A 14,483-nucleotide genomic window follows, 5' to 3' on the forward strand; every position below is an offset into this window, starting at 1 on the left:
CAGCCATGACCAAGGCTGCATCTGTGTTCCAAGAAACCTCGAAGTCTCAGAGCCACTGAGGGCTGACCCAGTGTAACGGAGACCATGTTCCCTCTCCCTACTCCCATGCCTGACGAATCTAAAATAACTCCTAGCACAGCCTTGATTTGCTGAATAGAGGCAGAGGCAGGGGGTAGATCCCTTAACCAGCGTGTGTCCTTTAAGAAGCCTCTGGCTTCAGCCTCCCCATTCTGGGCCCTCCTGTCATCCGGGTGACACTCTTGCCCCGCTTTAGATCTGGGATGCTTTTGCCATCCCCCTCTTTCTCCTATCCGTGCAGTCAAGCTTCTTTCAGGGTTACTTGCATTTTAAACGTTAAATGAAACTGAGTTATTTGTAGGGAGGTGGATGGACCTAGAGTCTGTCATACAGAGTGAAGTAAGTCAGAAAGACAAAAACAAATACCGTATGCTAACACATATATATGGAATCTAAGAAAAAAAAAAAAGGTCACGAAGAACCTAGCAGTAAGATGGGAATCAAGACACAGACCTACTAGAGAATGGACTTGAGGATACGGGGAGGGGGAAGGGTAAGCTGGGACAAAGTGAGAGAGTGGCATGGACATATATACACTACCAAACGTAAAATAGATAGCTAGTGGGAAGCAGCCGCATAGCACAGGGAAATCAGCTCAGTGCTTTGTGACCACCTAGAGGGGTGGGATAGGGAGGGTGGGAGGGAAAGAGATGCAAGAGGGAAGAGATATGGTAACATATGTATATGTATAACTGATTCACTTTGCTATAAAGCAGAAACTAACACACCATTGTAAAGCAATTCTACTCCAATAAAGATGTTTAAAAAAAAAAAAAGTTAACTGCGCTGGTCAAAGGTGTTGCCTCTGGCAAGGTCACTGAGGTGGGAGGCAGGCCTCTTTTCCTGGGGAGGAGCTCAGGGCTATAGTTGTCAAAGCTGGTGACACTCAGCATCTACCGCTCTGGGTGCAAAGACGACAACCCTCATGCCCTCTTCTGCCCGTAGCTCTAGACTGCCCCCTGAAAGGACAGGGACCACCACAGCCCCCTCCTCCACTCGCTGGTGAGGAGTGGAGGGGAGATAGGGACAGTCCCTAGGCTATGGGACAGGGAAACGGGGCAAGTGTCACAGAGTGCCCTCATGCTTACCCATTGGGTGTGTGTGTGTGTGTGTGTTTGTGTGTGTGTGTGTGTGTGTGTGTGTGTGCGCCTGTGAAATGATAATTAAACTGCACATGCTGCCAGGGAAATGATCAATATTTCTCTTTATAAATTCTGGATAATTAAACAAGAAGAGAGAAATTATAAAAATCTTGTTTGGATGTATAAAAGTTTATTTCTAGAATTTACATCAACTGCTTACCATGGATGCCTAATTGCCGTGCAACCCAATAACCATTATGAAAATTACTAACTACGTATCAGTCTAATGGCTTTGTTTTCTTGGGACACAAACCTCTGCTCATGAATGTATCATAGTTTATTGTTTATGTAGTTAAGCTGTGAGCAGATGCTCCCTTATCATCTGCTCATAAAAAAAAAGCAAATAAATAATGGGAACATTAACTGAGGTTACATCATTATGCTCAGGAAAGATTCCCAGGGAAAGAGCAGTTATTGCTTCTGCTATGGAGCCTAATTCTGGGCTTCAATTATATTTTCCCATCACTTTTTAAATCTTTACTTTATTTGGTTGGTCCTATAATAAGAAATACCTTTTGGAAAGCTAGCCGATATTTTTAAAGTCCAAAAGGAAAGAAAATGAAAAACTTTAATGAATGACAGGGGGAAAAGTACATGAAACTATTTAAAACAGCTTCTACCAACAAATATAATTCTCCAGAAATAATTCCTATCCCTGGAGACTTGAATAATATTTTAAACACACTGGCTTTCCCATGTAAACACATCCATATTTGGATGTGTTTCTGAGTTCTGCTATACTTGCAAGGCAACTTTGCAGAAGGAGGCACACAGTTCAGACATCCAAGCTGGAGGTCGGCCCACCTTCCACGGTTGAGAGATATTGGGGCCCAACGGTTTCTAACTGCTGATGTGAAAAGGAGTGACCCAGGAATTCTGCTCCAGGATTTCTTTCTTTCTGCTTTTTGTATTGCTCTGTCTACTAGGATCAACACTGACATTCTTCTGCTTTTCTTATTCATCCTCACTCACACCTTCTGACATTTCTCACCTCTTCCCTCAGAGGCTACATCACTCTTGGCATAAATATTTCACTCAATTAATCACTTTCTTTATAGTTTTGTGTTTTGTTTTTTTTTTTCTCTCTGCATGCAGGCCTCAAGATCTTGTTACCTTGTTCTCTGTAGGCCTTTGGCCCTTTCTAGAGAAGCGGAAACTTTAAACAGAGCGTGACACGAATGAAGGAATGTCAGAAGCAGAAATGCAGCTCTTTTTGGGGAGTTCCAGGTTAAAGACTATCAGTCTGGTTCCCTCCCAATCCGGGGAGACTAAGCGCTTGCTGCACCTTGTTTAGGCTTATACATGCCTATAGTCTACCTATAACCCTACCTATCTGGAAGCTAAACTACTCCATCTTCCCATATATCCTACCTCTCTAAGTGGTAAGCAGTGGACCCATATCCAATTCCAACATAACTGCCAGCTTTACTCTCATATCCCCATTTGTGGAAACAGCTAGACGGTCCTAACCAATTCTATAAGAGCTCATACTTGACAAACTGTTCGAGTAAATGTAGCATCTCTGAATTTCACCAAGGGAACAAATGCAGCATTATTACAACAATATAGGGATTATTAAATCCTATCCCTACTATATGCAAGGACTTAAGACGTGGAATATTCTCCTCAGAAGGAAAAGAGACTATTTAGGGTTTAAACTACCTAAAAAGTAAAGAAAACTAGAAAAGCTAGCACTATCTTGGCCAAAGATTTATTTAATCCCATTTCAAGACCAAACACACAGCCCTATTTATGGACAAGAGTTAGTGTGCATAAGGAATGGATAGTTCAGGACCATTGTTCCTACTAGATTATAAACTCCAGAAAGGCAGGCTTGGTCTTTGTCTTAGTGAACCAGACTTGGTTCACATGCAGGTTAGATTCAGCAACTAGAGTATGCTCTGTACACATAAGCCACTGAGTAATTTCTCCACACTCTCCCTCACTGAGGACTCCTCTGTGCCAGGCACTGTGCGGAAGGTAAGACCATAAGACGCTGACTGTAAGAAACCTCCAGGGAGCAGAAGGAGAGAAGCACATTCACGAGAAAGGCAGTCAAGTGACACAGGTGCCGAGATGGCCATCTATAGGTAGGAGCTTTGGGATGTTAGAAGGACATGGGGAGCTCTGGGCTGGCAAAGGGAGGAAGGTCAAGGATGGCTCCACAGACGTGGGGACAAAGCTGAGGGCCCTGGTCAGGTGAGCCAGGAGTAAGTTAAGAGAGGAAGAGATGGGAAGAGGATGGAACATTAATAGAAACCGAAGTAGTTCACCCACTTGTGGGGAGGGGCTGGTGAGTGAGGAGAGAAGGGAGAGAGGTGGGCAAGGGCCAGATCCTGGAGTCTGCGTCATTCCAAACTGAGAGATTTGGACTCTCTCTGGGAGGTGAGGGGGTGGCACTGAGATTTTAAGCAGGAGAGGAATATGATCAGATGTGGGTTCATTCTGGAAGCAGACAGCATGAATCTTTTCCCCACTCCTGGTCCCTGCTGGCCTCTCTCCACCCCTTTACTCACTCTGGCCCCAGGGAGGTGGAATGATGACCTGCAGCAAAGAGGGGAACAAGTGAGCGGGGGTGGGGGGGGGGTGCCGGCTCCACTCTGGCTCGCGCTCCTCCTGGCCAGGGGCGTGCCTTCCCTCGGAGAGCAGCCTCCCTGCCGGCCCTGCCCTGCAGTCTGACCTCGATGCTCCTGCGGGGGGCGCCCTGGGCCAGTGCTGCTGGCCACTGGGGGAGTCAGTCTCCCTCTGGGGTTCAGTCTTAACAGCCACAGACCCACAGAGAGAAGTCACTTCCTCTTGTCAGGAAGAAAGGTGGTATTTACCTCCACCCATCACTTCTACTTTTATTTCTCAGTTTGTCCAGATTCTGGATGGGAAAAAAGGACTTTCAGAGAACCCAACATAAAACTGGATTGGGAGGACATAAGACTGGAAATAAGGAGACCAGTTAGCAAGTTGTTATGAGTCCCTATAAAAATGATGAGGGCCTGAAAATGGAAGAGTGTGGAGTAGAGGAAGCTGGAGGGTCAAGAGATGCCAAGAAGAGAGAATTTGCAGAGGAAGAGGCAGGAGAGAAGCTCCATTCTTATTTCATCGTGAGCACACACACATCTCCCCTGCCAGGAGTTTTCCCCTGAGGACCACGAATCGGGGAAATGCACTTGCGGTTTAAGCTTTTCTCTCTCCCGGTTCCCATAGGACAGAATGAGAAGGCACAGATGCTGTTAGCATCGGGCCTGCATGTCTTACCCATGTATGAGGCAGGCCAGGCCGACTGGCCCCCTCCTCCATAGGGGTCCTGGGGCTTGGTGCTCAGAGCACTCGTGTGAAGAGCAGAGTCAGAATTGGTCCTAATGGGGGGAGGAGAGAGTCTGGCTGAAAATCCATTTTTCCTTAGTGAAAATGCAATGTTCTTTGCTGAAAATTACCAACAGGAAAGAAGGCAAGAATAACAGATTTGCAATCATCCATAAAATGAGGGGTCTGGACCTACCTGAAGTCCCTTAGATCAGTAACAGCCTCTGAGGATGGCCCATACCCAAAAGACTGTAATTTGTACTTGTATGATCTTTTCCTTTGAAGCTAATGGCATAATGATTTGGTTCAACAAGGCAGACCCTGGATTCACGGCTTCCTCTAAGAAACTTCCCAGTTTTCCTCACAACTCAGAAGATCGCTGTGATCAGTATATTCTCTGTGGCTGCACTAGCTTTTCCCCATCTGAGAATAACTCCTCCTATACGAAGGATCACCGATAGCAGTGACTCTCAAACCCTTCCAGGGAGAATGCAAGGTCAAGACAACTTTCAAAATAACCCTAATGTGTCCTTTGCCCTTTCACTCTCGCTCTCTCATGAGCACAGTAGTTTTCCAGCAGCCTTGTGACCTGTGATGTCACTGCAGGCTGAATGCACAAGCAGAGAATCGAGCTATCTTCAAGAGATTTGTAAAAGGTACAACAATGCCACTCTTCTCAGTAAATTTTTTTTGTTTCAGAAAATATAACTGTGCTTCTTAAAAAAAGATATTTATCGACATGTAATGAGTTTATTATTGTTATTTTATTTCTAAATGCATTTAATAAGTATCTTCTATAAATCTCTCAATTTAATTTCCAATATCAATAGCGAAATACAAACAAATATACTCACACAAACAAACACTGAGGGCCTCAGTGGCTTTTAAGATTGCAAAGGAGTCTTAAGACAAACATTCTGGGAACCGTTGAACTATAGCAAATTTCTGGAATTCTCCCAGACAGCTCCAATTTATATTTAGCTTCGACTCTAAGAGATATTAGTTACTTATCTCATCCAAGGGTCAAACTGTCTGCCATAAAAAGAACTTGTGAGAGACCTGAAATTAATCTAAAATGCTTCTTTGTGGGCTGTTCCAGGGGATGGCCTCCTGTGGCCACCAAGCCATGTGGCTTGACTGTGCACCATGGCTGTGTTGTGTTCAGACAAAGGGAGAGGCGGTTCAGAACCTACATGAAAAACAGGAAGAGTGTGGACTCTGGGATCAGAGAGCCCTGGGTTCAGATTCTAGCTCCTTTACAGATTCAAAAAGACTCAGGAGAATATCAATCAAATGCAGAGAGACAACTGGGAAAATCTGAATACAGACTGGGTATTAAATAATGTTAGAAATTACTGTTAATTTTGTTAAGTGTAATAATGGCATTGTGGTTATGTTTTTTTTAAAAAAGGTTCCTATCAGGCTTATACTGTTAGATATATTTACAGGTGAAATACTTTATCTGGCCGGTGCTGGGATGGGGGTGTGGGGGACGGCGGGGTAGAAATAGAAGCTGAAGGATGGGCACACGGAATTCTTATAACTATTTTCCTTTCCAACTCTTTTTTGTATATGTTAAAATTTTGCACTAATTTTTTTTTTTTTTTAAATCCCAGTTCCATCACATATTAGCTAAGTGGCCTTGGAAAAGTCGTTTATAACCTCTTAGAACAGAAAATACTACTCATTCTTGTAGAATGTTATCAGGATCAAAAAAAATGACCTGTGTAGAACACTTACCACTGGGGTCCAGCTCAAAGTGATCATTTAATAGCTAATGTATATTGAATACTTACGATTCCCAAGTTCCTTATGTATCTTATTTAATCCTCACAACCACCCCTTGATATTGGCACTGTTATCTCCCTTTTCCAGATGAGTAAACTGAGGCATAGGGAAGCTACATAACTTGCTCAAGGTCACAGATTAAGAGAGGCAGACCCTGTTATCCACTCAGACCTCATGTTCTCACACTGCTGCAGTGTCCTGAGCAGACGTTCACGACCTGGTGGGAGATTTGGGTTCCTTTTTTTTTTTTTAAACACTTCATATAAACACAACTGATATAAACGTACTCTGGCAAATGGATGATATATTAGAAAACATCAGGACAATCAAGGCGACTGGCTTAAAGTTTATTTCTACTAGAAAACAAGCCATGTACCTGTTAAGTGCAGATGTTAGCCTGAACCCAGGGTGCTTCTCTTCCTTCCAAGGAGGCTGCTGCCTTTAAAAACCAGAATAACATAAAAAGAAAAAGAAGTTCAATATACGGGAAGCAAAGGAGAACCTCCGGCCTGGGTTTGAGAACTGGCTCCTCTATTAACCCAGCTGCAAGGCTGACCTCTCCAGTTCCTGTGATTTCTGATTTCCATGATTAAAACTATCACAAATCCATGGGAACAGCAGGAGCAAATGAGATAGCTGGGCACATAACAAGGTTTTTTTGTTTTTTTTTAAAAGGTCCAACAAGCACCTTTGAATGCCTTTTGAAATGTTTCAAATCTATGACCAGTTCCTCTCTGGGGATGTGAGGTCTTACTCCAGATGTGTGAAAAACTACCCCTTGTCACATACCCCGAGTGCGTGGAGTGTGTGCATGCGGGTGCCTGGCCGGACTGGAAGCAGAAATGCTGCAACCCCACACAGACTCCCATGAAGAGGAATATAACTGTTACAGTAGCCCAGTTTATGAAACTATGAATTTGACTAATCCTCCCGCTCTGGAAAGCCTAAGACAATTTTTCTTGAATACAAATTTTTAGAATCTCAATTTGGAGGTATCTTTTTATGATTTAAAACAAAATATTGTGCTTATCCTACAACCGTGGATCCCAAGATTCTTAAGCGCTGCTGAAAACCTACTTGAGGTAGGGGCCAGCTGTCATTCATCTTCATATCGATCTTTTCCAGGTCCTGACTACATTATCCACAGGAAGTGCTGCCACTGTTTGCCCCGAGAATGGACGGAGAATAGATCTCAACCGAGAGAGCTAAATTTTCTCAATACATACATTTCAAATGCCTCTTAAATCTGACTAGGTGATCTGAAAATGATACCATGCATCCACCGGATGTAACAATCTTTTCAGTTAATTTTATATTCTGTCACCCTCAGCATTCAAAAACACTCAACTTTTTGGTATATATTCTCTATATACAAAAATACTCAGAGAGACCCTTGGTCAAATCCACTATGCAAATTAGTTTTAGGAGCTTACTAAAGTCTTATGTTTCTTTCAGTAGCTTACCAAGACACGTTATATATTCAAATATAAGAATAAAAAATCAGAGTAGTATGTTGGTAATTGTATTCCAAATGTGTTTCTATTTGGTCTTTAAAATGAAGATCTAGATTGATTTAAATAACTTAATTTTAGACTTTCATATAAGTCTATGATTATACATGGAAAGACTTAAGTTTTATAAGAGAAAACAAGAGCCTGTGCTTTAGATTAGAAATTTCTAAAACAACATTCAAGGGGGATACAATAAAGCGAAACCATCCAAAAATAGCACATGCCCCTCCTATCTTTGAAAATAAGGCTTGCTTACCTTGGCCAACTCTCATCCAGGGCCTGCGAGGCGTAATTAGCTCCAAATGTACTACCATCAAAGTAGAATTTTCAATAAAGGAAAAATATAATGAATGGAAAGTTGAAGCAGAACTAAGAGGCTGGAATCGTGGGGAGTTCAACAACTTTTTTGGTTCTTATCTTTATCTCTACACCCGACATCTCTTCCTCCATGCTTTGTCTTATCAACTTCCTCTGGAAAAATCTATTCTATCTTCTAACCAGTGCCATCTCTGCATGATTCACATGGGGTGTTTCTTTTTTTTTTTTTCTGCCTGCCCAACATCTTTTACTTTCAAGAACTGCTTCCACCCCGATCCGAAACCTGGTAAGGCTGTCATTCTGTGTGGGCCTGCCTGCCCCACAAAATGTACACAGACCCAATATTTCCAGTCAAGGTAACTTATCCCCCTGTGACTGGTTCAGGGATGGGCTCATATACAAACAAGGGGGAAAAGGAGTGCCCCCAGCTGACGTGGTGAGCCCGAGGACCACATGGACCTGGGTTTCCCTCCCTGGAAGTCAATTCAGAGGTAGCCCCTCACAGATGCTGAATCTCGATGCTATTGTACAAACCCCTGGATCTAGCCCCTTGGGCTTCTAGTGACATAAGCCAATAAATTTCCTTTTTTCCAAGTTGAGGGTTTCTGTTTCTTATAACTAAAAGAGAGCGGCATTAGGTTTGTGGAGAAATGTGAACTTCCTTGGGTTGTCAGGGGCCCCGTTTTATAATTTCTGTATTCTTCACTGGGTCTAGCCTGCCTTAGAACATATTCCAGGTGAAATGGAAATACGGAAAAACAAATGTGATGCTACACTATACATGCTGAGCACAGTAGAGCCGTTTTGGTTAATTTAGTTAATTATACATATAGAATAGCCTTCTTAAAACATTTTAAATCATATTATTCTCCTGCTAAAAAATCTTCAATGATTCTGTATAAAGGAAGCCAGGGCTTCTGAGCTAGGGCTCAGAAGGAAATGGGAACCAACGGAGAAGGACCCTATCCTACAGGCAGAATCTGGCATTAGTAAAACATGGGCGCTAATTAACTCTTCATGAAATATTTCCTTTGCCAGAAGCATTAAGATCACAAGGTTCACTTCCTGTGTATTAGTTTTGTCATGTCTAGTTACCTTCTTTCTTAATCTGAATCTTAGTCAAGGCAATAAAACAGAGCTATTTTCAAAAGAGAGACCAGACATTTCTTCAACACCAAATATTAGGCTTAATGTATGCAAAGTACAGATGAGAACAGACTGCAGAAGGAGACAGAAGAGGAAAAGGTGATAAAGAAATAAGAAGGCCCTCTGAGAGGAAGCACAGCAGTATCTCAGTTGGCAGAGCCATTAGGGAGAAGGCATTGAGCCTTTCTCTTTCCTGCAGAGTTTGATGAATCTCTGTCCAGAAAAGATAAATTTCAGAAGCAGAAGTTTACCACTCCCTCAGGACACTGCCACCCTTAAAGTCCTTAAGTCCACTTATCTGGAACCTGTAATACAAATTAGAATGCAGTGGTGTAATAGCAGTGCAATGATCAAACATCGATTATTTCAATGTTGAGGTGTAAGTCAGCATTTTAGCCTTTCTGATGTGTATTAACAACATGGAAATGTAGTAAATTCCTGAAATTTTAATATGAGTAGGCTGAGGCTTCAAAAGTTAAAAGATGTGACCTCTGAGCTCTCCCAGTTCTCACCATTCACATCTCACTTAATGGATATTCGAAAACCCAACAATTGTTGGCACCAAGAGAACCACTAATGTTAGTAACCACTAATGTCAATAGCTTACAGCTAAATTCAACAGAAGAAAGCCTACAAAAGGTTTATTTGTTCTTCTGAAGATTTCAGAAAATTTTGTTCAGGTGGCTTTAATTACTCTACAACACTAATATGTCCTAAAGAACATCCTAAAGACAGAAAAAATACCCTTATTTGCAAACTTGAATTTACCATTTAATTCAACAAACATTTCTAGAGTGCTTGCTAGCTGCCAGCAAACAAACAGAACAGCAGCAGAGGTGACAGGGTTTTTAACAAGCCAGATCAGCTCCTCACCCAGCACTACATTAGTTAAGCCTAAGTCAAAAAACAGTCTCACAGGGACTTCCCTGGCGGTCCAGTGGTTGAGACTTTGCCTTCTGGCACAGGGGGTGCAGGTTCGATCCCTGGTTGGGGAGCCGGGATCCCACATGCCTCCCGGCCAAGGAGCCAAGGCATGGAATGGAGGCAGTATTGTAGCAAATTCCATGAAGACTTTATAAATGGTCAACATTAAAAAAAAAAATCCAAAAACAAACAATCCCACATTATAATGGGCCTTTTTATTTATCCCCCTGTGCACTCCTCTTCTGGCTCCTCCTCTTCTGCCTTCAACCCTGATGGTCCAGAGTTTCTGTGACCTCACAGCCTCTCAGCCCACATCTGCTTACAGGATGGGGAGGAGGGTCTCCGTATCATGCGTGCCATGTAGAGTGGGAGCAGGGCGAGAGGCTGGGGACTCCGGGCACAGCCACTTTGGGAAGAGTGTCCTGCCTTCCATGCTCACCTTGGTTGGTCCCACCCATGCCTCTGGCTCCATCCATCATCCACAGTCCAGTAACTCATAAATCCATACCTCCAGCTCCCAACAGTTCTCATGAACTTCAGGCTCAAATTTCCAACTGCCTACTCAGCTTCTCCACCAAAAGTACCTCAAATTCTACCTAAAACCCCACTCATCATCTTGCCTCTCGCCTGCTCGTCTTGCTAGGAGTCCATCGTATGTAATGGAGGGTGCCATCCACCCAGGTGCTCCAGGTGGAAATGCCAGTCATCCCGGGCTGCTCTCTCTCCCCAAGTCCCTGCAGTTCTGTAGCGGAGAATCCTTCCCCTCGTGCTCCTGCCTCAGTCCATCGACAAGGGGGCTCCTGCTCCTTCTCAGCTCGAGGAGGGTCAGAGGGAAAGTTCTCACGCACTCTTTCCCAAAGGAAGGGGAGTAGCCCTTCTGCTGATATGACAGGACACCTGCTGGCCCATTTCCCCATGGGTGGGGTCACTGAGCCTCAGAAGCTCCAAACAAGTCCGACCCTGTCTCTTTCTTGTGCTGCCTGCTCGTGGCTGGTGAGCACAGCCGGGTTCTTCTTTTGGCTTCCTGTTCCCATGAGGTAAGGGCACCCGGGGCAGGGCTCAGGAACTGCCTTCTTGAGCAGCCTAGGGGCGACCATGTTCTCTCCTGCCCTCTGCAACTCCGTGCTCCTCCAGGCGCAGAGTTTGTGGGGCAGGTTCATGATGGTCCACGCAGCTGGTGGGGTAAGTGAACTCCAGGTCTGGTGGGTTAATAGAACCCACCCACCAAGACAAGTGCCAGGGTCAGATTTAACATATAAAACTGACCACAATTTGGTTCCTTCCTAATTTCTCAACCATGTCTTCACCATCGCTCAACTTCCTCTTGTCCTTTTACCTCCAACTATGTCCTGCCAGAATACATCTAAAAGTCAAACATGAAGGGAGGTACATGAGTGAGATCTTTTTTGAGTCCCTGTGTGTATGAAAATGTCCTCCTGTTTACCTCAGCATGCGAGTGACAAATAGGCGGCATGTGGGATTTTGAAGTCTGACTATTTTCCCCTTAAAACTCTAAAAACTAGCATTTCCTTATCCTCCAAGATGGAAATCCTTAATGGGTGGTAGGTAAAAACTGGATTTTGTGATCAACTAAGTTTTGGAAACCCTGGATTAAAGACAAGAAGTTTCTTAACTGCCAGGCTTCTCAGACCCCTAATATAAACTGTGAAGCTTCAAGAAGATACAGAGAACCCGACATTTCTCAAATATAATAGGCAGTGCATTTCAAAGAAACAGTGTTCTATAAACTGACATCCTAAAATTTTCATCTCATTGTATGAAAAGAATCAAAGCAAGGCCTATTCCAAAGAGGAAAGCCATTCCTAACTTTGGCAGGTCTTAAGGCATCTCTTCGTGACTGTTCACCCTAGTTTTCTGGACACAATATACTCTCAAACCTTGTTGGGAATGTAAATCAGAAAATTTCTAAACATTTGTTTTTCTTTCTTCCTAAAAACACATCTCTTTTAGAGGAAGGCGTTTCTTATGATTCTTCAGTGTGTCCCCCTTTTCTTCAATGTATTATCCACAGGTCTGAGATAATATTATATTTGCTGTAAATTTATGTTAATAGCTCAGAAATTCAACAGGATGGTGTTTGGGATACATGTTTGCTGCCTTTGAGGAGTGAGAAGGGCTGCTGAAGACATGAGCAGCTGCAGGAAGGTAGGAGAGCCTCTCCTCCGAGTTCTCAGGCCCAGGCCCCCAGCTGGGGACCAGGCAGCGCCTCTCTGCTGCCCTGAGTACAGTCCTGGGCCAGATCTCAGGTGGGCAGTGCCCTGGTCTCTGCTTCTGGCGGCCGCCATGCCAACAGCAGAGCCCAGAGCCCACTGTGCCAGCCTTCCCTGCTACGGTGGCCGCCCACTGCCCACCGCGGGAGGAATGCCCTTGTGCCAGATCTCCGCTGCTTGTGGTGCCCACACTGTTAACAATGTTCATTTGAGATCATAGGACTGAACCCTTCTCTAAGTCACTGTGCGCGTTCTAAAATAACACCCAAGCCAAGAAACAGCTGGAAGAAGAAAATTCTGAATACATTTCTTCTCTTTGTTCTAGCAAAGATTCAAACCGGTGTTAATACTTCCGAATAATAAAACTTCATTAAGGAAGTAATAGATCGGTGAGAAAGGCAACGATTTTAAGCAAATTATTGCAAAATCAAATGAATGCAGGCCAGGAAAGGAAAGATGGAATTGCAGCCCTCTTCCCCATCTTCTCCTGAATATATTCATATCTTCGACATAAAATCATCCCACTTTTATATTTTACTAGGAGCTCAAGGTCCCTTGATTCTTCAAGAGACTCTCTGTTTATTCATGGGCAGGCCTACGCTAAAGAACTCTTTTGAGTCAGCAGATGTCAGTCCCAGGACCCCCGTTAGGTGCTTCAGAGAGACATCTCATGGTCGGTGAATCAGACTTGCACTGTCTGATGAACAACTTTAATTCATCTGTATATTTATTTGGTTCTTGCTTCTCCTGCCCTTAGGAGTTGATCTGCTTTGCTGCTGCTCTCATGAATTGACCCGTATACACAGTCAAGTTCTAACCTATGACTTATTACCTGAAAAGAGATAGAGTCACCTGAACAGACAGTGAAGTCTTCCCTCCGGCACTTTGCACAAGCTGTTCGCTCCACCTGAAACATCTCCTCCCGGCTGTCTTCCTCCCTGCATATCACAACCACCTGAAGTTATTTTCCTTTAATAATTTTTTCTTTTTTTTTTTTTCACCTGTTTGTTGTCTGTCATCTCCCACAGGACTGTAAACTCAAGAAGGCAGGGACACGTCTGTCTCATACACCTCTGAGTCCCCAGTGCTTAGAACAGTACCTTGTACAGAGAAGGGGCTCTGTGAATACCTGTTAAATAAATAAACATGCTATCCCCTCACTTGTTACCTATCCTTCAAGCCTCAGATTTTCCTCTGGGATGCCTTCTCCATCTCCCCAAGACTGGTGCAGGCTGTGCTACTCTGAGCTTGCACAGCCCCTAAGCTGCATCACCTGCAGCTCACCACACTGTGCTGACACCGTTCGCTTGGCCAGCTGCCTCTCCCACTGAACTACAAGCAACTTGAGGGCAGGGACTACGTTATGTTTCCCATGATATCTATAGTGTCTAAATGGTGCCTAACACTAACTGTTAAGTGAATGAACATTTTTCTCCGTTGCTTTTCTTCAATCTCCTCCTCTTCTAGACAGTCCTCTAGTTTAAAAAGCTGTGAGTATATGCATATATTTAGACTATACTTGCTGCAAAAAGGATTTGAAATAGCTATAAATATATCTATATGTATTATAATATTCAGAGAGAACACCTACAAGGGAAAGAGGGAATTGAGAAATTAGAAAAAGATACAATGTTAGTTACATCAAGAAACACTCTTTTACTTGAAAATTCCAAGCAATTTAGACAATGGTTCCAGGTACTACTCCACCCGCACACATGTGAATTAGCTGCAGTACTGCCTGAATTCTCCTTTCCTTTTGCATTCTATGTAAAAGTTACTACACATTCCAGAAAGGAATTTGAGGGGTATTGGTGGTTAAATGGTAGAATTCTCGCCTCCCAGAAAGAAATTGGAAAAATTAGTTATCAACTTCATTTTCCCAGATAATGGTCACATGATACACAAAATTAGAAGTCAAGGTATCTCAGTGGACCAAATGTGGTGTGTCCCTGGGGGTGGAAGAGAGGAGAAGTAAACATTCATTGGGGTCATTACCCTCGCCTCACATTGACAGAAAACTGCAAGAAGCCCAAGGGCAAGAGAAGCAG

General features: G+C 43.5%; 1 protein-coding gene across 1 annotated transcript in view; it reads right to left on the reverse strand.

Annotated features, from left to right (window-relative positions):
* Positions 1–14,483, reverse strand: part of CRTC3 (CREB regulated transcription coactivator 3) — a gene marked incomplete at its 5' end in the record, with an annotated part of 99,424 nt that overhangs the window by 24,041 nt on the left and 60,900 nt on the right. The window contains 3 exons of the mRNA XM_082649101.1: positions 4,470–4,570; positions 6,682–6,744; positions 8,073–8,134. Of these exons, the coding sequence (XP_082505227.1) occupies positions 4,470–4,570; positions 6,682–6,744; positions 8,073–8,134 (226 nt within the window). The remainder of the gene's footprint in view (positions 1–4,469; positions 4,571–6,681; positions 6,745–8,072; positions 8,135–14,483) is intronic.

This window comes from Grampus griseus (genome assembly GCF_964374135.1).
Source record: "Grampus griseus genome assembly, chromosome: 2".
In the NCBI taxonomy this organism is placed as follows: Eukaryota; Metazoa; Chordata; class Mammalia; order Artiodactyla; family Delphinidae; genus Grampus; species Grampus griseus.